The sequence below is a fragment of the Lemur catta genome, chromosome 4, assembly GCF_020740605.2.
Source record: "Lemur catta isolate mLemCat1 chromosome 4, mLemCat1.pri, whole genome shotgun sequence".
NCBI lineage: Eukaryota > Metazoa > Chordata > Mammalia > Primates > Lemuridae > Lemur > Lemur catta.
In genome coordinates, this window is record NC_059131.1 from 28,551,580 (window position 1) to 28,574,788 (window position 23,209).

At 39.6% G+C, this 23,209-nt stretch overlaps 1 protein-coding gene across 1 annotated transcript in view; it reads left to right on the forward strand.

Moving 5' to 3' along the window:
* ARHGEF33 (Rho guanine nucleotide exchange factor 33) overlaps window positions 1–23,209 on the forward strand; it is a 65,693-nt gene that overhangs the window by 23,338 nt on the left and 19,146 nt on the right. The window contains exons 5-11 of the mRNA XM_045549447.1: window positions 5,810–5,974; window positions 7,175–7,296; window positions 8,246–8,388; window positions 11,471–11,530; window positions 12,383–12,607; window positions 17,088–17,217; window positions 23,077–23,209. Of these exons, the coding sequence (XP_045405403.1) occupies window positions 5,810–5,974; window positions 7,175–7,296; window positions 8,246–8,388; window positions 11,471–11,530; window positions 12,383–12,607; window positions 17,088–17,217; window positions 23,077–23,209 (978 nt within the window). The remainder of the gene's footprint in view (window positions 1–5,809; window positions 5,975–7,174; window positions 7,297–8,245; window positions 8,389–11,470; window positions 11,531–12,382; window positions 12,608–17,087; window positions 17,218–23,076) is intronic.

Genomic DNA, 23,209 nt, shown 5'->3' on the forward strand with positions numbered 1-23,209 from the left:
GGGACGTGGGGAGGAATTGACTATAATAGAATATAATCAATACTAGGAGGGAGGGTATCTGAAGCAAAATATGAAATTTCAGAAATTCTCTATCTCCTTATTTTATTTTCTTGACAGATCCTATCCCTACCTGACATTATCGTTTATATCAACTTGTTTCTTTTTTTTTTATTGTCTGTCTCCTCATCTAGAATGTAAGCTCTAAGGGCAGGAATTTAGTCCATTTTGCTCTGTGTTGTATTCTCAGCATAAAGTACAGTGCCTGGCATATAATACATATTCAATAAATATTAGCTGAATGAATGAATGAATATATACAAGTTGTGTATATTGCTTTGCACCAAAAGGTTGGATGCAGTTGTTCAGCCTGGTGCCAAGCAGTGTTGGGAAATTGTCTGGTTCTTTGGGAAAGAAAGAAGCTCTCCTCACTTTATACCCTAATCAAAACAAACTCCAAAGTGGATTAAAGGGTTAAATATTTAAAAAACCAAACCATAAAACTTTAGAATAAGTGAATGTTTATTTTGCCTCTGATATTAAATGTCTTTCTAAGTAAAAAAGCACTGGAAGAAATCACAAAGAAAGGAGTTTGAGGGCTCATCTATATTACAATTTAAAATTTTTCCAACACAAAAATACTATAGACAAATGCAAAGGCAAATAACAAAATTTGAAAGATACTTACAAACAAATATACTGAAGGTTTAATGATAAATAAATAATTCATGAAAATCAATAAAAATGGAAACTTCTAAGATTCCAATAGAAAATGGCCAAAGAACACAAACAATTTACTTGAAGTAAAATTACAGATGACTAATAAACAGAAGAAAAGGCTGAAACTCAAAGAAGCAACGATTAAAATAGGAGTATTATATTTTGACCACCTAATTAGCAAATAACAAAATAATAATATTTAGTTCTGGTGAATGTGTGTAACTGGTAGAAAGTTTTAGGAAAATTGTTAGTTAAAATGTAGCAAATGTTACAATGTCCAATCCATCATTGGCTCCCTAGTCTATACCCTTTGGATGGACTTGACCTCCTCTGGTGACAGTAAGGTGCAGTAACACAAATCAGGTCATGGAAGCCAACAAGAGAATGAGCATTACTATCTCTCAGCTCATTCTGCGTAAAATTACCACCAGAAGAGGTGAATCAGTAGTAGGATACACCTACTACTCCTTGGATTTGAGGGCTCAGTATATTCCCTTTTATTTGAACCCAATTTTACTTCCTTTTTCTCTTATTCTTTGTCCATCGCACATACCCCTTTCAAAGTCATTGAATCAGATCTCTTTTCCAGAGTCAGGTGTTATTGTTTCACCCTTGATTACTTCATTTTGCATATGAATTATCAAAATTATAATCTCATCAATATGAGAAGGGGATCCCATAATTAAGGCAACAGATGTGATAACTGTACAATTTAGTCCTAACCCAACAGTCACACTAATGATTTGAACCCTGTATTTTAGGCTCACTTGTAGTCTTAGCCATGTAAACACTGCAGTTTCCTCCATTTCTATTACTCAAGTTTCATATATCTTATTATTCAAGATAAGTTTTTCTAAATCCACTAACTTAGGACATTACCTATCATATATATATAGCTTATTATTATAACTTTTTAAATCCTCTGGTCAAACATATTTTGTATAATTATTAAAGAATTGAATATATTGCCTCCTTGCAATATAGTGGATTTCTCTTTGGGTCAAATATTACCTAACATCTTTGACTCCAAGTAATTTTATATTTAGGGATTTATACTAAGGAAATAATCTGAAATATGTACAAAACTTTAAATAAAAAATAATATGACTGCATTATTTCTAATATTAAAAAGTTACAAACAACACAAATTTTCAACAAGAATAAATGCGTGGGTAACCTCTGGCATATTCGTAGGATAGACTATTATGTAGCCATTAAAAATAGACACTTAGAACCAGATGCAGTGGCTTGCACCTGTAATCCCAGCTACTCAGGAGGCTGAGATGGGAGAATCTCTTGAGGCCAAGAATTTGAGGCTGCAGTGAGCTATGGTTGTGCCACTACACTCCAGCTTGACAACAGAGTGAGACCCCGATTGTGAAAAAAAAAAAAAAAAAAAAAAAACCATTTAGAAAAATGTTAAAGGCTGTGGAAAAGGGCTTATTAGAATCTCTGGCGGGGGGAGGGAATAAAAGAGAGGCAGAATCAAGATGTATCTGCAGTGTGATTTCAACCATATAAATATCTGCATTTATATGCATAGAACAAAATCGAAGGGGATATGAATGTTTGTGGTCGTACTGAAGTAATGAGATTTTGAGTGATTCTCTATTTTCTTCTTTATTTTTCTCTATAGCAAAAATAATTTTAGAAAATAAGTTATGTGCCAAAAGGCCCTCTAATCAAAATACTATGGGAACCAGTCCTACAGTAATAGGTTTCATTGTCAAAACTGCCATTGAACGTTTTCTAGGATTTGTAAGTCCTGGTTGAGCCTCAGTCTCTTTTTGCCATTGAGGAATGTTCTTCTAACACTGGGGGAGTTAATTCTTCTAGGCATGTGGTGCATCCAGGGATTCATTAGATAAATTTTCTGCACACCAGGCTTCTTGCCAGCTTCCACAAGGCCCCGTAAGAATGGCTTTAAGGGTCAACTTCTGCAGGGAGTGTAGAGGAGTGGATTGAGGAAATTTACTCACAACATTCAAGTTGCTTGCTACTCACTTTTTCTTTTAAATCATTGCATTTCTGGAAATCAACAAAAGAAGCCTAAAATTAGAAGATGGAAATTGACAGAAGAATTATGTTGCTTTTGAGGTGACCCCAGTTTAGGGGGAAGCCAAAGCAGTTACCTTGGCATCCTTGCCATTATGTATGTGCTACTTCCAAACACGTGGGCTTTTGCTCTTCAAGAGTTGTAGGGATTTGGCATGCCTTGTGGAGGTCTCCCAAACCTTGACATTTATGACTTTGCAGAGTTCCCAAGGCACGTGTCCCATCCCCTGAAATTGCCTCATAGTAGCCTTCTGACCTTGGTAATGTGGCAGAAAGGAAGGGGAAGTCGGTGTAAAACACAAGTTGGAGTTTGTAAAAATTAAGTTTGAGGCCTGAGGGAATCTTTGTTGGAAAAAAAAATTGGAAGACACTGACTAAAATTCATCTTAAGAAGAGTTAAGAAGCCAAGAAAGGAAAGAAAATTGAGAAACAGAAATTAGGAGCAAGAACTAGGAAGAATTCGGACTCCTCTCCCCTATTTCTTTGAGCCTAAGATGCCCTCTGTGGTACCCTAGGCTTCGAAGTACAAGTCTTCCCTGAACCTACCTCCAGTGGGAGCCCGCCTCCAGCGGCAGGATGGAGGAATCATAATCTCTCTAGAGCAGCTTCATGAAAAAATCAACGAGATGAGGAACGTGTTCAACTCGCTGGAGTACAAGGTAGACACCCATTTATAATCCTTGGGGTGGGTGTGGGCTGTCAAATAAGAAAGCTGAAGAGAGAGCAGAGAAAAGATGTTAAGACCATGTCTTCAGAGTATTTTTTATTCGCAAGGGAGCGGTCAGGTTGGTAGTGAAAAACCAATCTGTAGTGGCTAAAGATATTAAGAGCCCTGAGCTTAAAAGTGACATGTTGTCTCAGGTGTGTGACTGCACGATGGCTTCCCCTCCCTGGCTGGTCAGTGGCTGTGAAGCTGTAGCGTTACCTCAGTGGCAGGTACCCAAGGGGCTCAAAGTAATATACAGGGAGGAAATGGGCACACAGCTAAAAATAGTTTCAGAATTCCCAGAGTCCCTCTATAACCTGGCTGTTAGGGAAAAAGTGCAATAGTTTTTCATTTTTTGAGAGCTGGGGTTCTGCAGGTGAGGGAAGGTCTTTCCCTGGAACTCTCGCTACTACCTTTTGTCTTCTGGGGAAAACTCCACGCATCCACCTCCAGGAGCAGTGATAATGAAACCTATTTCTGTTGGATAGTGGTTCCCTTTTTTTAATCCAGGCAGGAAACCTAAGAGAATGTCAGGGCACTAGAATGAATGTCAGGTTTCTTTCCTTCAATTTTAAAACTCACATGTATTTTGCTTTGACATTAGATAACATATAGCCATCAATTGTGTTTATTGTGCTCACAGAAGATGGATTTACAAAATGAAAATTAACAGGTCAGAGAGTAGTTGATCTGGTGAGTTAGTCCGTTATGATGAGTAAATCAGGACATGTGCCAAAAGCCATTGCAAAGATTAATGACATTAAAAGTGATTGCAATGAAAAACAGATTGCTTGTGTTGTTTCCCATCTTTCTAGCCCCAAGCACTTGATAGGCCCTGTTTTTTTTTTCCCCTCAAGAAGACCTCTTTGGTTCCTCTTATTTCTCCCTACTAGCAGCACCCCCCAAAATCCTTTGTGAAGCATAGTGAACCACAAAACCCTATATTTTAAAAATGTGATGTAACAGACTAAGTCATTGTAGAGTGGGAGGTGCTATTGCAAGTTGGGACCATTTGGGTGACCTGATTCTGAAAATGTTTAGAAATACACATTTGGAGAAACTTTGTTAAGGTACCTGGACTTTATTTTTTATTCCTTTAAAATAAGAATGCTTGGTAGATATTTTTAATTAGAGAATAAACCTTGTAAATGGTTCTGTTTTAAAGAGAGTTGTGGATTTTAGAGTTCCTGTGCTTAGCAGAGTGTAAGGTTATAAATGTCAAGAAACTAATGTTATCACTATCTTATTATTACTATCTTAACTTGCTGTCTGTTGAAAATGCTATTTTCATTTGTTCAATAAATAAAACTGAACTTTAGAAGTGCTCCATTTTCTCCACATTTCTGTTTGTGCTTAACTTTTTGATTTGCCACCTAAAGGGGGAGAAGAATGAAAATTTCTTTAACACCTGGGTATCAAGTACACACTGTGGTACGCAGCTTACCTACATTTACTCGTTTAATTCTCAAGACTTCCCTGTGAAATAGATATTATTATAGCTATTTTATAAATGAGGAAACTGTTACAACTGTTAACCATCTTGCCTAAAGTCTTAGCACATGTAGGGGAGAGCTGGCATTTTGTACCCTACCTGACTCCAAAATGGACACCTCTTTCATGGTGTCAAAGTTGACAATAGAAGTCCAATGTGTGCACTCCTATGTGACCAGGCTTGACTGCTGAAGATGATTCAGATCACCATCAACAACATGCTGAGCTCCTACCATATCCTACCGGATATTTCTGTGCCTTCCTTATGGATTACAGCCCACTGTTGTTGAAATGCTATCACCTCCTTTCTCACATCATTCAAGAGTATAAAAACAACAAAAAACAAAACCATAAAAAACTTCTTCCCTTTCAAAGAAATTCTCAGTTGTGCTTAGTTAATTTCTTAAGGAAAAAAGAAGCGAATATCTTTACCACTCATAATAGCCAGAGAGAATACGGTCCATCTCTTCTTCTTTCAGAGAATTCAAAGAGTTACCGGATCAAGATTTGTCTTTCACATGCATGTGTTGGTTTTCAAGTAAATCTCATTTTAATCAGAGGTTTCAGAATAAATAGCTTGCAGGAGCACTTGTAAACTTAATTGACTGCTTGCTTTCTTGTCACTTATCAAGTTTTGGCATGTGCTATATAAAGAAGACACTCTTTCCCCTAGATGAATGGGGCCAAGATTGTCTTAATTTGTCCAAACTGAAGTATACTTGTAAATGTGGTCTGTAGATTTTCGGGAGCCTGGTTTCTCAAAAAGAAAAATTCAAGGGCTCATGGTACCATTTATAATAATTTATAGCAAATTGAATTCACTTTTCATGCACTATTTAGTTGCAGGCCCTAGCCTCGGAACTCAAAACTGGTTTCACAGAAGCAATGCAGGAACTGTCAAGAATTCAACATGGAGAATATGCTTTGGAAGAAAAGGTTAAAAGCTGCAGATGTTCCATGGAAGAAAAAGTTACTGAGATGAAGAATTCATTAAACTATTTCAAGGTAGTCCCCTCTTTTATTTCCCTGGTGAAAGGAGAATCTTGGTCTTAGGACAGGAGTAGAAAACGTGCCTTTTCCTGTAGCGGCCAAATATAAGGATTTTCCTTCTGGGCTCTTCACTAATTATCATAGAAAAATATCCATTTCAGTCAGGCACGGTGGTTCACACCTGTAATCCCAGAGCTTTGGGAGGCCAAGGAGGAGGACTGCTTGAGCCCAAGAGTTGTTGTTCTTTTTTTTTTTTTTTTGAGACACAGTCTCGCTCTGTTGCCCAGGCTAGAGTGCCATGGCATCAGCCTAGCTCACAGCAATCTCCAACTCCTGGGCTCAAGCAATCCTTCTGCCTTAGCCTCCCAAGTAGCTGGGACTACAGGCATGTGCCACCATGCCCAGCTAATTTTTTTCTATACATTTTTAGTTGTCCAGCTAGTTTCTTTCTATTTTTAGTAGAGATGGGGGTCTCGCTCTTGCTCGGCTGGTCTCAAACTCCTGAGCTCAAACGATCTGCGCACCTTGGCTTCCCAGAGTGCTAGGATTACAGGCATGAGCCACTGTGCCTGGCTGAGCCCAAGAGTTTGAGACCAGCCTGGGCAACATAGCAAGACCCCATCTCTAAAAAAAAAAACAAAACAATGAACTGATTAGCTGGGCACGGTGGCTGGTGCCTATAGTCCCAGCTGCTTGGGAGGCTGAGGGAGGAGGATCATTTGAGCCCAGGAGTTCTGGGTTGCAGTGAGCTATGATCGCACCACTGAACTGCAGCCTGGGTGACAGAGCAAGACTGTATCTCTAAAAAAAAAAAAAAAAGAGAGAAGAAAAAATTCATTTAATGTTTTTCGTTTTTAGAGCTCTGTGTTAAAATTAGAGGCCACACTAGGAGTAAATTTTTCATCTCTCATTCATTCATTTGATAAACATGTATTAAAAGCTTACAGCCAGGTGTGGTGGTACGTGCCTGTATTCCCAGCTACTCGGGGTGATGGGGCAGGAGGATCGCTTGAGCCGAGGACTTTGAGGCTGTAGTGCACCATGATGGTGCCTGTGAATAGCCACTGTTCTACAGCCTGGGCAACATAGTGAGACCCTATTTCTAAAAAAAATAAAAATAAACAGTAAATTAAAAAACGCTTACAGTGTATTAGATTATGTTGTATACTTTTATCTCATGTACCAGTTTAAAACACAGCAATTCTTACTTTTTAGGAAGAGCTGAGCAATGCCATGTCGATGATCCAGGCCATCACTTCCAAACAAGAAGAAATGCAACAGAAAATTGAACAGCTTCAACAGGAGAAACGAAGAGAATCTCGAAAAGTTAAAGCCAAGTGAGTGTCTTAAAAATATTTAGCAAACGCAAACCTATAAGCAAAGGCTGGTGCGGAGGCACGGCAAACACCGTCCTCACTATCAGTACATAGCTAGCTGGCCGCTGTGCTCCGTGGTGCCACATGCGATGGGGGTTAAAGAGCCATAAAAGTTGGTTAGTACCAAAAATGGATGGTAACCATTACATGGAAAAATGCATTTATACAACATGATGTGAAATGAAAATGATATAAAATGACATGTATACTTTGATTACAACTGTAAAAACGTAAAATAACTAGAAAGACATATTTTAAAGTAATGATTGTTGTGTTAAGATAGGCCACCTGCAATTTTCTTTTTTTCTTTTCTAAAATCTCTCTAATGCTACTATTATTTTACTTCTATTAATATAATTGAAAATGAACTTAGGTTAAACAAATGTCTCAAGTAGGTTGAATCAAATAAAGTTTTACCACTAAACATGCATAATCTTTATTGTTATGTGTATGTTTTTAATATTATCAAATTTAAAATAGAACTATGGGATAATATTTGTGTGTCCCTTGGGTTATTGTTTTCAGCTGAAGACCCACAGCTTCCTGGTAACTTTAAGTTGCTTTGTTATGTGAATGTAAATCATCCCAAGCAAACTGTCACCACTGCAAACTCTGAAGATCCTGATGATAGGGAAGCCAGTGACAAAAAAAAAAAACAAAACCAAGAATTCAAGTATTATAATTAGAAGGTGATTTGTAGATATTTGAAGTTTTTCTCCAGCTTAGGTGATGCATTAAGTTGAACCATATGAGTTGCTAGTGTTTGACCATTTTTAATTTACAAAATAGCACTTTATATGGTTCAACCTAATAATTCAGACATTTTCTTGAGTTGTTCTGAACTGAATCTCCTCCTAACCTATCATATATTAAGAAGCAAACTAGCCTTGTCTTTGTTTCCCTTTCCTAGGAAAACTCAAAAAGAAGAACACAGCTCCCAGGCTGGGCCTGCACAAGCACAAGGAAGTCCTTTCCGCTCAATCAACATCCCTGAGCCTGTTCTTCCAAGCGAAGACTTTACCAACCTCTTGCCTTCTCAGGCCTATGAAAAAGGTACAATTCACCAGTCATACAGAATTAACCAAGAAGTTTTTCCCTGATTCCTAGGGCTTAAGTAAGAATGGGCTTAAGTCCCTCATTCTCATTGGAGGACAATGGTGTATTGCCCAGAATTTTTCCTCTTATAACTGGAATTTAGAAGACTCCAGAGATCTGAGAGACCACAAAAGTCTGCCCAGTTTTAAAGATTTTTCTTTTTGGGGAAAATACTAATCTGGATACTTCTAAGTTTCAACTGGATTAAAAATAATTGCATAATCAATATTATAGCAACCGTAAGACAGAAATTTAAAAAAAAATCATTTACTCTAATACATTGTTTTATTGGTGGTCTAACTCAGCACTTGTCTTTCTCTGGAAAACCACAGCTGGTTCTGTCCGTGCGCTGACACAGGCACCAGCCACGTCCCTGATCTTAGGGACGTTAGAACAGACATTAGAAAATCGCACTCTGGCAGTACTGAAGAAACTGGCCTTCCACAGGATGGCTGAGTTTTGGTTATTAACCTGTGTTCAACTCAGGAAAATAAACAAAACAAAAAATGTTTGCTACATCTTTGTATCCTCAACAATGTCTAGCAAACACCTGTACACACAAAAATGAACGTAGATATTAACATTGTTTAGATGACTTTTCCTGTTATTTTTGGTCTCATGTAGAAAGTCCTCAAAAGATAGGCTCAATGATTTCTCAACCAAGTGTCAGCACCTCAGAAGCAGGATTGGTGGTTTCCTGTCCTTATGGCTATGGAACAATTTGGTTGATATATTGATAGACAATAAATGTGTTCTGAATAACTGAATCTTAGAATCTAAATCAAGTGACTTTTAGTTGGTATACTACATAGTACAGATTTGCTTTTTTCTTTCTCTTTCTTTCTTTCTTTTTTTTTTTTTTCTTTTACTTAGCACAATGAAGTGCTGGACAGATTAGCTTTTTTTGTGTTGTTTTTTTTTTTACCCATTTTAGTAGGTATTTTAGAGACTGACAGGCATAGCCTGGGAAAACTCTCGTTTGATCCATCTGGGGAGTGGGTCCATTGCAGGTGGCTCTCCAAGTCGCTGCCTTGCAACATAGCAGCTGGCCTCCCCCAGGGCACATGATCTAAGAGAATGCTCAGGACAGAAGCCACAGTCTCTTTATAACCTAATCTTGGAAGTGGCATTTCATCTTTTCTGCTGTATTCTATTTATTAGAAGCCAATTACTAAATCCAGCCTTCACTTAAGGGAAGGGATTGTATAACTACAATTATAAATGACAAGTTTGAACATGTCATTTTACAGGACCAAGTATACCTTTTCTTTGGGTTCCTTTCCCCACCCAAGAAACTTTCAAGAAGATATTTAGCCTCCCTACTCCTGACCTATTTCTGCTCAAGACAATCGAAAGTTAACCTATGGTTATGGTTCCACTATCCATCTCCTCTTTCTTACCTCCCATTCATTCAACCTTTTCATTATTGGCTTCCATCTTTACCACTCCACTAAAAACTGTTTCCTTACCCTTCTTGATAGTTTTTGACACCCTTGATACCTGCCTTCTTGAAATGTTCTCTTCTTTTGGCTGATACTGTGCTTTGATTTTCCTCCTACTTTCTGGCTGCTCCTTCTTAGATTCTCTTTTTGATTCCTAATTGCCCTCAGAATAAAGTCCAAACTCCTTAACACAGTTTACAAGTCCATGTATTAACAAGCCTCTGCTTTGCCCCTCAGGTTTATCTTTTGCTACCCTGTACTTCTATCTCCACATTCCAACACTGATAGTCCTTCAGGCCCTGCAATGTGCCACATATTCTGTGGCCTCTGGGCCTTCCCAGATGCTCTTCCCTCTACTTGTCTCCCTCTAGCTCCTGTCACTTTTCCAGGCTAACTCCTACTCACCCTCCACGTTCTCTAGAGCAGGGCCTTGATGTGCATACTTTAGTGTGAGATTGATCAAATATTGTTAAGATGAGATTCTGATTCAGCAGGTCTGGGGTGGGGCCTGAGATTCTGCATTGCTAGCAGTCTCCCATGTGATGTCAATGCTGCTGACTCATGGGCCAGACTTTAAATTACAAGATACTAGGGAATATTCCTGACATCATCCTTCCTGATATACAATCCTCCTCCCACCAAATCCAGGTCAGGAGCTCCTCTAACAGACTTCCATAGCACCCAATAGTTCCTCTACCCATCCGTCCATCCATCTATCCACCTGTCTGTCCATCCATCTGTCCTTCCATCCATCCATGCTGAGCACTATTTCAGGTGGTGGGATATAGTAATGAACAAAATAACAATTTCTGCCCTCATGGATACTTTGTTCTGAGGGACGCAGACAATTAACAAGATAAGTAAAACATATAGCGTGTTAGATAGTGATAAGTTAAGGAAAAAAATTAGTAAAGAGAGATTGTAATTATAAGTGACAGGTAAAGACCTGAAGGAAATGAGAAAGTTTGCTTATGGCTACTGAGGAGAAGAGAGAGAGCAGCCAGTGCCAAGGGCCCGCGGTAGCATGACTGACATGTTCAAGGAAGAGCAAGAAGACCAGCAGGGCTACAGCAGAGTGACCAAGGGAGACACTAGGAGATGTGGTTAAGAAAAAAAAAAAATTAAACAGTGGCCAGGGGTGGGTAGGGTGTAGGTATTCTAGGTATTCTAAGGACTTTGGCTTTTACACTGAAATGGAAGCCACTGGCTAAGTGATAGAGACTGGCTTATATTTTAACAGCATCTGTCTGTCTCCTCTCATTATGACCACCATCACCACTGCCACCACCATCATAGTTAAGCAATAATTAAGCTCTTATGATATGCCAGCTACTGCTTTAAGCCATTTTTAAATATTAACTGATTTAATTCTCATTGTAATGCTTTAAGGAAAGTACCACTATTGTATAGTTTTCTTTTACAGCTGAGAAAATAGCACTTGTCACACTATACTGTAATTTTCCCTTTTTTTTTTAATGGCTCTGTCTTCCCCATGAAACTATAGAATCTGTAGTTTTGTCCCCAGTGCGTGACTCGTAGAAAGTGCCTAGTCCTTGTCAGTGGAATGAACACTGAATGAAAACCTTCCTTTTCTGCAGCCCAGGAGTCCAGATCCGTTCACGTAGCAGACAGCAATGTGAAGGGAATGATGGGTCCTGGTAAGTGGCTCTTCTGTTAGTCCTTTTCTTCCAGCAATTCCACTCTTTCCCTCCACCTTCCCTGCTTCTGCTCCCTCAGGCCCAAACCAGGCATGAAAGAACTCAGGCAAGAAGAAGCATTACAATTCCAAGATGTGCACCACTGCAGGTCAGGAACTCATTTAAACCCAAGGAGAGAGAAAGGCTGGGGATGTTTAAGACAAAATCAGTATTCTTGGTTCTTTCTGGCTTATTTCCATTACTAATGAATAAATAGTTGCTGAAAACTCACAGGTCAATGCAGCACGACATTAAGTTTTCCACGGATCACATACTGTATAGTAAAATTCAAAAGTTATTTACTTAATTGACAATTCACCAGAATTTTATAAATTATTTCATCTCCCCTCCCTCCCTTCCTTCTTCCTTTCTGCAATTTACCAACATCAAGGTCAAAGAGAAAAATTGCAGAAGAAGACATTGTCTTTGGCACCCTTTGTCCTCCTCTCTCTGTATTCTCTTCCTAGTAGTGCTCCAGGCACCTGGAGTGCTCACCTGGAAGGAAGCAGATTTGAAGAGTCAATATATATTACTATAAATTAGTTATTTTATGAATTTATTTTTTAAAATCCCTCATTTAGTAGAGACTATGTACAAAGGATACAGTATGTTTAGACCAGAAACAGAGAGAGATGACCCTTTACGGCTATGGAAACTTTTAATCCTTAACAGATATATTTAATATTCAAGTGATAGTTGTCCCCAAACAGGGGCATATTAGTTAAGAGTTAGTAACAAATGCAATTTTTTTTTTAAAAAACATCAAATCTTGATAGCAGATTTTTTTTTGGTGTTTATTTCGTTTTGTTTTAGGAGTGAACCCAACAACTCCAGAAGCAGAAGAAAACCTCAAGTCTTGCCTCTCAGCTGATATCCAATCTAAGGGCCATCTCCCATCTGGCATGTGGAGGCAGCCCAAGGATGGTAAAGAGTGGGGAGACGAGTATGTCACGAAAGACCACCCAGATAAACTCAAGGAAACTGGCCAGGGCAGACACAGCTCCCTGGAGAATGTTTTATGCGAAACCTCTTTAGCTGGTAAGTCCCAAGGGGGAATGCAGGCTGATAGTTTAAACAGGGTGTTCCAGGGCTTTGCACCTAAGGGCTAGCATCCTGGCAATTTCGATTCAGGCGACGTAGGAGACAACCTAGTCTCTGGTTTCTTTCTCAGATGAAGCAGCTAAAAGCTTATAATAGAGGCAAAGGACCTCACCAGAGTTCACACGGCCACCTGGGTCTACCACCTTGACTCTGGGTGTTTGTGACATTTAGCAACATAGGGTTTTGGGGGAAAAAAGACATAAGGTAGGGGGAGAAGAGGGCAGAATTTTGTGAACTATTTAGTCAGTGATGTGGAATCTCAATATAAGAGTCTTTTTTAATAGTCTACCACCAAAATATCAAACACTGCAACAGAATCTGTCCTCTCTCCCTTCCTCCTTTCCTCCCTCCCTCCTTTCCTTCACATCATAAATCATTACTGAACACTTACTATGTGTCTGGCAATGGTATTTTCCCCAATTATTTAGGGGAAGGTGATTTTTAAAAATTATTTTTTAATTTTTATTATCAAATACATGAAAAGTTAAATAGTACTAAATCGTTTGTTATGAAGAAGAGCAGCAACCACTTTAAACTCTTTTGACAGTTTCTCCTGGTACTTGCTTCGACGTTTTTAGGAGGTTGGCGGGAGAGGGAGAACAGCAGGCCTGGGTGGGATCCAAGGTCCTCCCTGGGTTCCATGTTTTTTAAAAAAGTTTATGGTGTTATTTTTTTAACGGCACTTTATTGAGGGTTAATTTACATGCAGTAAAATTCACAGAGCTTAAATGTAACCTCATTGACATTTTACATATGTATATCCCCTGTGATCACTATCCAGGTCAAGATATGCAATATTTCTGTTACCCCAGAAAGCTCTCTCATGAGCCCTTCCACTCAATACCCACCAAAGAATCACTATTGTCACTTCTGCTACCATTAATTAGTTTTGTCTGTTCTTGAGCTTCATACAAGTGGAATAATACAATGTATACTCTTTTGTGCCTGGCCTCTTTCTCCCAAGATAATGTTTTTTAAGATTCATCGACATTTTTGTATGTCATTCATTTGGTGGTTCATTCCTTTTTATTAATCACAATGAATGAATTTACCACATTTTAAAAAATCCATTCTCCTATTAACAGACACTTGCATTGTTTCCAGTTTGGGGCCATTATATACAAACCTGATACGAATATTCTTGTACAAATTTCTTTTTTGGATGTATGCCCTCATTTCTCCTGGGTATACACCTAGGAGTGGAATCTCTGGGTTCTAGGTTAGGATTATTTTTAACTTTAAGAGAAAATGTCAAGCAGTTTTCCATAATGGTAGGGTAATGTTATACCTCCACCAGCGATGTATGCGAGCCCCAGTCGTACCACATCCTTCCCAGTACTTGGTATGGTCAGTCTTTAATTTTAGCCATTCTCATGGATGTGTCTGGTATCATATTGTAATTTTGATTTGCACTTCTCTGATGACTATTGATATTGAGCATATTTTCATATGTTTATTGGCTATTCATATATCTTCTTTCATAAAATGCTTGTTAAGTTCTTTTCCCACCTCTTAAATTGGGTATTTTAGCTGGGCATGGTGGCGCATGCCTGTAGTCCCAGCTACTCGGGAGGCTGAGGCGGTGGGATCGCTTAAGCCCAGGAGTTTGAGGTTGCTGTGAGCTAGGCTGACGCCACGGCACTCACTCTAGCCCGGGCAACAAAGTGAGACTCTGTCTCAAAATGAATAAATAAATAAATTGGATGTTGTTTGTCATTTTATTATCTATTTGTAGGATTTTAAAGTATATTTTGGACATGATTTATTCATCAAATATATGTGTTGAGAATAATTTATTCCAGTCTGTGGCTTGCCTTTTGACTTTCTTCTTAGTATTTTGATAAACAGAAGTTTAAAATTTTGAGATCCAATTTATCAATTTTAAACTTTTTTTTTAACTTGTGACTTTCTTGTCTTTCCAAGAAATCTTTGTCTATCCCAAGGTTGTGAAGATATTCAAGTGTGTTTGCTTCTAAAATCTTTATATTATGACTTTAACTTTCACATTTAGGTTCATGACTTATCTTGAGTAAATGTTGATGTATAGTGTGAGGAAGAGGTCCAGGTTCATTTTTATTTTTCCAGACAGCTATCCAGTTGCTTCAGCACCATTTATTGAAAATACCTTCCATTCCACGTTGAATTGCATGGAGAAAGTCAAGTGATCTTATATGGGTATCTAATTTTAGACTCCTTATTTTTTTTATTCCAATTATCAGAGAATTGACATCTTGACAGTGTTGAGTCTTCCATTCAAAGAACGTGGTATATCTTTTCATTTATATAGATCCTCATGAATTTTTCTTAGGAGTGTAACAATAATAATTCTATTATTACATTTTTAAAATAAAGTATTTGCCTTGGAGACCTCTGTCATCCTATTCTGCTGTCGTCTTGGGACTTCCCAGTCTTCCTAGGAATTCCCTTCGTATTTCTCCTATGTTAGATTCCTGTTTGTTGTTGATGATGGTTTTCTTTTCATTTTCTGTGTCCTTTTGGTTTCTTGATATACTCCTTGTTTCGATGGAACCCACCATACAGTAGCTTCCACATACTTAATTGATAATTTGGCTGCATGTAAAACCATTTTTCCTTATCATTTTGAAGCAATTGTTCCATTGTCTCCCAGCTTCTAATGTTGCTATTAGAAAAGTCTGAACCATTCTGATTCTCAGGTTTTGTATGTTACCTGATTTTTCTGTCTGGTAACTTTTAGGATCTTCTCCTTATTCTTGATGTGCTGTAGTTTCACAGTGATGTGGTGTGACTTACAGTGATGTGAGTCTTTTGTTAATTATGCTGGGCATAAAGGGCCATTTCCTCTGGAAATACATGTTCTGGGATTTTTTTTTAGCATTAATTGGATGATATCCTTTCATACATTTTCTTTCTTTTCTCTAAAACTTCTACTAATTTGATGTTGTATCTCCTGGATTGGTTTTCTCAACTGCCATCTCTTTCTCTTCTATTTTTCTTCAATATGTCTTTTTTTTTTTTTTTCAGTTGAGGGGGGTAGATTTCTTTGACTTTATCTTCTACCCTTTTAATTTTTGCTATCTTTTAAAAAATTTTAAAAGTTTCTCCTTTCTCTGGACGATCCTCTCTTTTAAAAAATAGCATCCTGTAATTGTTATTACAGGTTTGAATATGTTTCTTATATCTCTTTGATAATATTAACAATAAGATTTTAAAATTTTTTCTTTTGTATCGTTGTCTCTGTATCTTCGGGGTCCCCCCTCCTTTTAAAAAATATATGTGTATATACTTTTTCTTCTCTTTTTTTTATGGTAAAAAGGTTTATTCAAATGTCTGAGCATCCTTAGCTAATTATTTACACATAAGAGAGAGCCCTAAAAAAAAAACCCTGGAAATTTTGTATTGGCTAAGCTTGTTGATAAGTGGGCTTCATTAGAGACAAGGTAATCAGGTGGCAAATTAACTTTTTGATAGGTGACCACTTTATGTCAGTGACAGTAGGTTGTTTTGGCTTGGGCAGTTCAGGTTCTCAACTGGAAGACCCTCTAATCTCCTGCCTGAATTGTTTACGCCTGGCTGCTGGCATTCTGGGACCTGTAGGGGAAGAGGGCTGAGGGAAGTCTCACGGCTCAGTATGCAGCCTTCCCAATCCCCTGGTTTTCATTTCAGTGTCTCAATCCTCTACTTTGAAGTCTTTAGCCCAGACCTCAGAGATTAGGGCTTCTCTAGTTTCATTTTTCCCCTTTCTGTGGGGTGGAAGTGAGGAAGCCAACTGGCATGGGGGTGAGGATCTGGAGGATCAATTGCACCTTATGTTGGCTTTTTTTTTTTCCTTAGACAGGGTCTTGTTCTGTTGCCAGGGCTAGAGTGCAATGGTATTATCACAGCTCACTGCAACCTCAAACTCCTAGGTTCAAGTGATCCTCCTGCCTCAGCCTCCTGAGTAGCTGGGACTATAGGTGCATGCCTCTGCACCCAGCTGATTTTTTTATTTTTTTGTTTTTTGTAGAAACAGTGGTCTTACCATGTTGCTCAGGCTAGTCTTGAACTCCTGGCCTCAAGCAATCCTCCTGCCTTGGCCTCCCAAAGTGCTAGGATTACAGGCATGAACCACCTCGCCCAGCCAATTCTCAACTGTTTCTCCTGTTTTCAGCATTGCCCCTTATTTGCACTTTTTGTGGTGCCAGTGTTGCCACTCCCCGAGCTTTTCTGCTGTTTCTCAGCATATTTCCTATCTGCAGATGGGAATACCAAGGTTTCATGCCCTTGCTTTGCTGAATGAATTACTATGCCTCCATTCTACTTTCTGTCTTCTGAAAATTTGCTGATGGCTCTTTTATTGCTTTCAATATCCTTTTATTGGTTTTTATTGTTTTCTATCATTTAGTAGGATTTGGGGAAGAAATGCAACAAGAATTCCCTCTTTGGTTTGTTTTTAAAGCTAAAAGACAGACTGTGGCTCTAGAACTGCTTGAATCTGAAAGAAAATATGTCATTAACATCTCTCTGATCCTGAAGATAAAGGCAACATTCCAGGGGTCAGATGGAAAGAGGAATTCCAAAGAGAGAAGGTATCCATGTATTCATTGCCTTTGCTTTTCAGATTGATTAGGACTTAAGGTAAGTTGTTTGTTGTTTCCACTTTGGGAATTCTCGGGCCTATAGTAGCCTTTTGAAAAGAGAATAGGCAGCGATGGCAGGTGGGTTAGTCCATTTTGTGCTGCTATAACAGAATACCACAGACTGGGTAATTTATAAAGAACAGAAATTTATTCTTTCACAGCTCTGAAGGCCAGGAAGTTTAAGATCAGGATGTCAGCAGGTTCTGTCTGGTTCCAAGATGGCGCCTCATTGTTGTGTCCTCCGGACAGGAGGAACGTTGTGTCTTCACAGGGCAGAAGGGCAGGAGAGAGCAGGAGAGCCTGCTCCCTCAAGCCTTTTTTATAGCAGCAGTAATGCATTCATGAGTGTGGAGCTCTCGTGACTTAAACACCTCCCATTTGGCCTCCCCTTTTAATACTGTTGCATTGTGGGTTATGTTTCCAACACATGAATTTTGGGGGACACATTCAGACCATAGCAGCAGGGAGCCCCTGGCAAGTCTCAAACTTAGATTTTCAGCAGGTAAGAAAATGAGTATGGTCTCCTGGGCCTTTAGCATCTCTGACACATCTACTAAAAATGTAAAGGAAGAATAAGTGCTACAGTGAGGGAGGCATTGCTCCCTGTGGCCATCTGCCCATCGCCATGGTTAATGGGTCTCACAGAGGTACAAGGAAATGGATGCTTTGGAAGTTGGAAGTATTAAGAGACCATTAGGCAAATGAAGCAGGGCTGATATAACTGTGGACTTGGACCTTTCTTGTTACTCATTCAGGTGATCTCATGATACTGGATAATGTGTGTGTGTGTGAGCATGCATGCACCTGTGTCGTAGGTTTAATGTTTGCAAAGGTTCTGCCATGTATTCTAACAACACACTGGCCCCTGATGTTACAATGCTCCTTGATCTATGTTTGTTCATAGTCTTTAGATTTTTTTCTGCTTCCCTCACTGTTGGGAGATAGCAGGAAGGAGAAAAGTAAGACTCAGTGAAAAAGACTAATATAATGAAGATGTAATAACACAGAATAATTGAGGAAAAGACCAGTTGGAATGAATGGAAAGTCTGGATTATGGACTATTATGGACCAATGTAGCATTATTACTTTAAACATTCCATCAGGTCATACGCACTGGTGGTTCATAAATTATGAATCTACCTAGGGAAGGCCCTAATTATGTTTTCCTGCTCCTTACTGTTTCCCTAAATCTACTTTGTGGCTGCCAACAATATACCCAGTCACCAAAACACAATGCTTCTTCCATCTAAAGCACTGAGTTTAGGAAATATTTCCTAACAAACCCATAAATGGGTTGACTATTTTCAAGAATTATTTTACTGCATAACAAGGTAAGCAAAACAAAAAGCAACAAGAATGGAAAGGGCAATGCAACAGTTAATGCTGTGACCAATAGAGGCTCTGGACTGGGCTTCTCCACCTCTCAGTGGCCACCCAGATTCTCACCGGTCTTTCCTTCCCCATTGAGCCCCTTGGTTCTCCCTCCTAGAGCCAAATCCGGTTCATCTCATCCTCCCAGCTGCGCCTTCAGGCCTCTGGAAGGTCTCTATGGCCTCTAGCTGTCTTGCTGTTGCCAAAGACCGGCTCAGTTTACATGAATGAAATCTAAAGGCGAGTCTACCTTCTGGCGAGGCTTTGCTTCCACATCTAAGGTTCTAAGCCAGCAGCATCTCTTTCTGATCTCTGAAAATGTGGAGAGTCGGGGCAAGGGTGAGAAAAGAGAAAGAGAATTATTTACTCTGAAAGTTAGTAACCAGGCCCTCTGCTAGGCACTAGATTTATGACTTCATGAAATCTTCACCAGAAGCCTGTCAATCCTACCTTGCAAATGAAGAAACTAAGGTCCTGAGAAGTTTAAAGCCACATAGCCAATTAGTGTCAGAATTCAAATGCAGGCCCACGTGACCCTCTACCTTAGGCTCATTGATGAACAGCAATATGTGAAGTTTCTCTGAGAGCCAGAAGCATACATTTCTGTCTCTTTCTATTTCAAAACTCAGGCTTCCCTTTTGAACAGCCTATAATTTTTACTTCAGATAGACTAGTCAAGTAGGGATGGTAGATATGCTCTTAGCTCACTGAATAGTCAAGCCCTCTTTTTTTTTTTTTGAGACAGAGTCTCACTCTGTTGCCCAGGCTAGAGTGAGTGCCGTGGCGTCAGCCTAGCTCACAGCAACCTCAAACTCCTGGGCTTAAAGCGATCCTACTGCCTCAGCCTCCTGAGTAGCTGGGACCACAGGCATGCGCCACCAGGCCCGGCTAATTTTTTCTATATATATTTTTAGTTGTCCAGATAATTTTTATTTCTATTTTTAGTAGAGACGGGGTCTCGCTCAAGCTGGTCTCGAACTCCTGACCTTGAGTGATCCACCCGCCTCGGCCTTCCAGAGGGCTAGGAATCAAGCCCTCTTTTACTTGCTGTTGCTTCCTATTTTTCTAAGATGTTCTTTATGACCCATCACTGAGGAAGGAGTAGATCTCTCTCCCAAGTCCTACAAGATTTAAAAAATTAAAGCTATCATACAACCCTCAATGAAAGTAAGAAAATAGTTCATCATATCCATGATAATGCTACTCATGTTAGTTATTTGCTAGCTAACCCTCTTTTTTCTTTTCATAGACCTCGCAGAAAAGCTTCAACCCAATACTCTTTGTTAGTCCTAAATCTGAAGTCTCTCATTCTGATTTTGGCAGTGTTGCCATTTTTCTGCTCTAGGATTAGAGTTTTATTATCTTCCTTCATTCACTATATTTCTTCTTTTTTCTAAGCTTTTCTGAAACCTCTGTGTAAACTTTAAATAGCCCAACTGAATGAAATACAAAGCAGAATGAGATTATTCCTTTTCTCTAATAGCATTTTTCTCCATGCAAAAATGAAAATAATGTATTATTTATTTTATATTTTAAATTTATAACAAATTTAAATTTATATGAAATATAAATTTTATATTTAATTTATCATTTACTGCCTTTCCCATCACAAACCACAAGGCTTCAGCACTTTTACCCTGTTGGAAAGTAACCTAGGATGAAAAAATAACACCCATTACAACTGCAACTTGTCACTCAAACCTGAGGTTGCCACATCTTCTCAAACCTATAAAATAGTGAATTGCTCAAGAGCCTCCTTAGCTTGTTTCAAGCCTGCCCTGCCCCTGGCTGAAACAGCTGGAAGCTGCAGTGGCACGTGCTGCGGGCTGAAGCCTGGGCAGGACTTGTGGGCTGTTGTTCATCTGTTGAAGGATCACAGAAGTTCGAGTTCTGGGCATTTTTTTTTTTTTTTGGTCTGACTCACCCAGATAGAGCCACAACCTTAGGATCAAGCAGGTCTGTCTGAACACTTGAGGAGAGGAGCAGTGATCAGCTCGGCAGGTTACCAGTTAGCTTTATAAGCTCAACTCCAGTGCCACATCCACCAAGAACTCAGCAAGCTTCGAGCTACAGATCACCACTAGGTGGCGCATGTTTAATTGTCCATGCCCATCAAACTTGATTGTAACCTGCTGCTGACGCTCAGGAGTTATTTCGGCTTAATACTGGACTGGCAAGAGCTAAGTTATTAATTTGAAGCTATAACTGGATTTTCCTTGATTGCTTTTAGTGTATTTCCCTTACTGTTTAAGCACTTATTGGTGGGAGTTGAGATAACTTTAAAGGCTTTAGAAAGAATGAACTACTCATGTTGCCACTATTTCATCCCCTGTAAGGAATAGGGAAAAAAGCTAAGTCCTTAATGCTTTTGTCTCCTTGAAAAAGTTGCTTCTTGGAGTCAGATCTAGTGCTACACAAAAGAGTGAAACAGGTTAAGTGTATCTATACTTCTTGCCTTCTTTCTCCCTCTGCTCTCTACCTCTTGAGCAGAGGAGCATACTCCTCCCCAAGTTCAAATAATATCCTTGTTAAACTTTTAAAAATGTTTAAAGCTTGTTTTCAATATTTGGTACAAAACCTACCGTAGGTCATTGCTTTTCATGTAACTTAGGTATTTCCACAATGCTTGATCAGCCTTTTCCAAACCCACCCTGAAATCTCAAACAATTACTCCAGTGGACAGTCCAGGAGGATGTTGGTGCCAGATCTCAAACTCTCCAAGTACCTTGGTCAGTGTAGTAGAAGGTGGTTTCTAGAAAGAAGGGGAGAAAGAAAGAGAGAGAGAGAAAGGAAGGAAGGAAGAAAGGAAGGAAGGAAGGAGAAAGAAAAGCAATAATCCAAGACATATTACATACCTACCTACATGGACACTTGTCACAGTCAGATCTCACCGTGGTGCCCTAACATCTTTCAGTGTCACACCAGGAAGATCACCCAAAGTCATTTATAGCCTCTGGGTGGGGAAAATCTTTCACACCTAGATCTTTTGCTGCTGCAGCCTCTTGCTCTTTCAGTTGCGCTTTCCTCCATCAGGTTCATGGTCTTCTCCCTGTCAGTGTGCTCCTGGCCACCCCTGCAAATCCCCCTCTGATGTGGACAGGGATTACTTAGATCTTCTAAGCCCACTGCTCCATCCACAAGAGTTCAGATCAGGAGGCCTCTCCTCTTGGGTTACGGATCAACTGGCTTCACATACCTGGACACTGGGCACAGGAGGTGGAGGGAGCGGAAGATGGGAGTGGCAGGTTTCCTTGTATTTTTTTGTAGGGGGCTGTGTACCCTATTCTGGTATTTGTGTGTCTTCTCTGCACTAAAGTCACAGGGGAGATTTTGCTTTGCTTGGAAACGAGTTGAAAAAAACCTCCTCTCAATCTGGTGTCCTTCCTGCTGTTCCCACAAAGGTCTGCTTGTTGACAAAGCACCCCAATTGTCCCCCATTTGTTCTCATTAGACCCAGTGGAAATATTTAAATAAGTTCAGCTCTCAGTGACAAGCAAACCATCTCTTTTATTTTTGTTATACTTGTGTGTTGAAAGCACAAGGGAACCTACCTTCAATTCCCCTAAGTTATCAAGCTAGAGCTCAAATCCTTGCTGTTGCCCAGGAAAACTCCATTTCTCTTTGTTTCTTCCTTCCTCATTCCTGTAGGCCTCTGGTCACCTTACCCTTCTCCATCCAATCCCCCTTCCTCTTTCTCCCATGATTCTTTCTCTCTCCTCTCCACCCTGCCCTTCTCTGACTTCTCTCTTCCTGCCTTCATTTTCTCTGAAAAAACGAGGCACACTGAAAGCTGGAGGAGAGGGGTGGAAGGGTGGGAAAGGTGCTCTATGAAACTGCCGGGAGTAGCAGGCCGGGCCCGGCCAGTAGCCTCCCCAGGAAAGATTCTGTCCTTGCCCAGTATTCCTCTTAGAAACTGAAGGAAAGGGGAAAAGAGACACTCTCATAACCCCCAACTCCCTGAGCTTTTAGTTGCCAGCTTTAAACAAATTTTCCTATTTACCTAAGTAGCAGTCTCCTACCCAGTAGCTAAGAATGACCAAGTGCCACCTTAGTACTGTCATCTACAACAGTAATCAGAATAGACGATTCTGCACATCAAATGGGAATAGCTTTAAAAACGCTGAAAAAGATATCCCTTAGAATTTCCACTGCGTGTCATATAAATGAGAGTGTCCCAGGTTAGTTTTAAAAGGTCACTCAAAAGATGTGCTCTTTTTTAGTTCAGTACATATTTGTATAGGGGCCATCGGTAAAGGGGTCTGAGGAGGTCTACAATGCTGTGAGGTCTACAACGACAAACTTTTAAAAAATCCAAATGCAGATGTGTAACAGAGTGTGTTGGATGGCTGGAAAAATGGGACCTGCCACACGTATTCTTGTAGGTTCTGTTCTTCTCCACACCTGGTTTGTGTGATTCTGTCTCCATTCTGTTTCAAGCCTCTTCCCTGGCTCTTTACGGTACCTTGTCCAGCAGCACCTGGATTTGCTTCATGCACTGCAGGAAAGGGTCCTCAAGTGGCCGCGCCAAGGGGTTCTTGGAGATTTATTCCTTAAGTTAACAAATGATGAG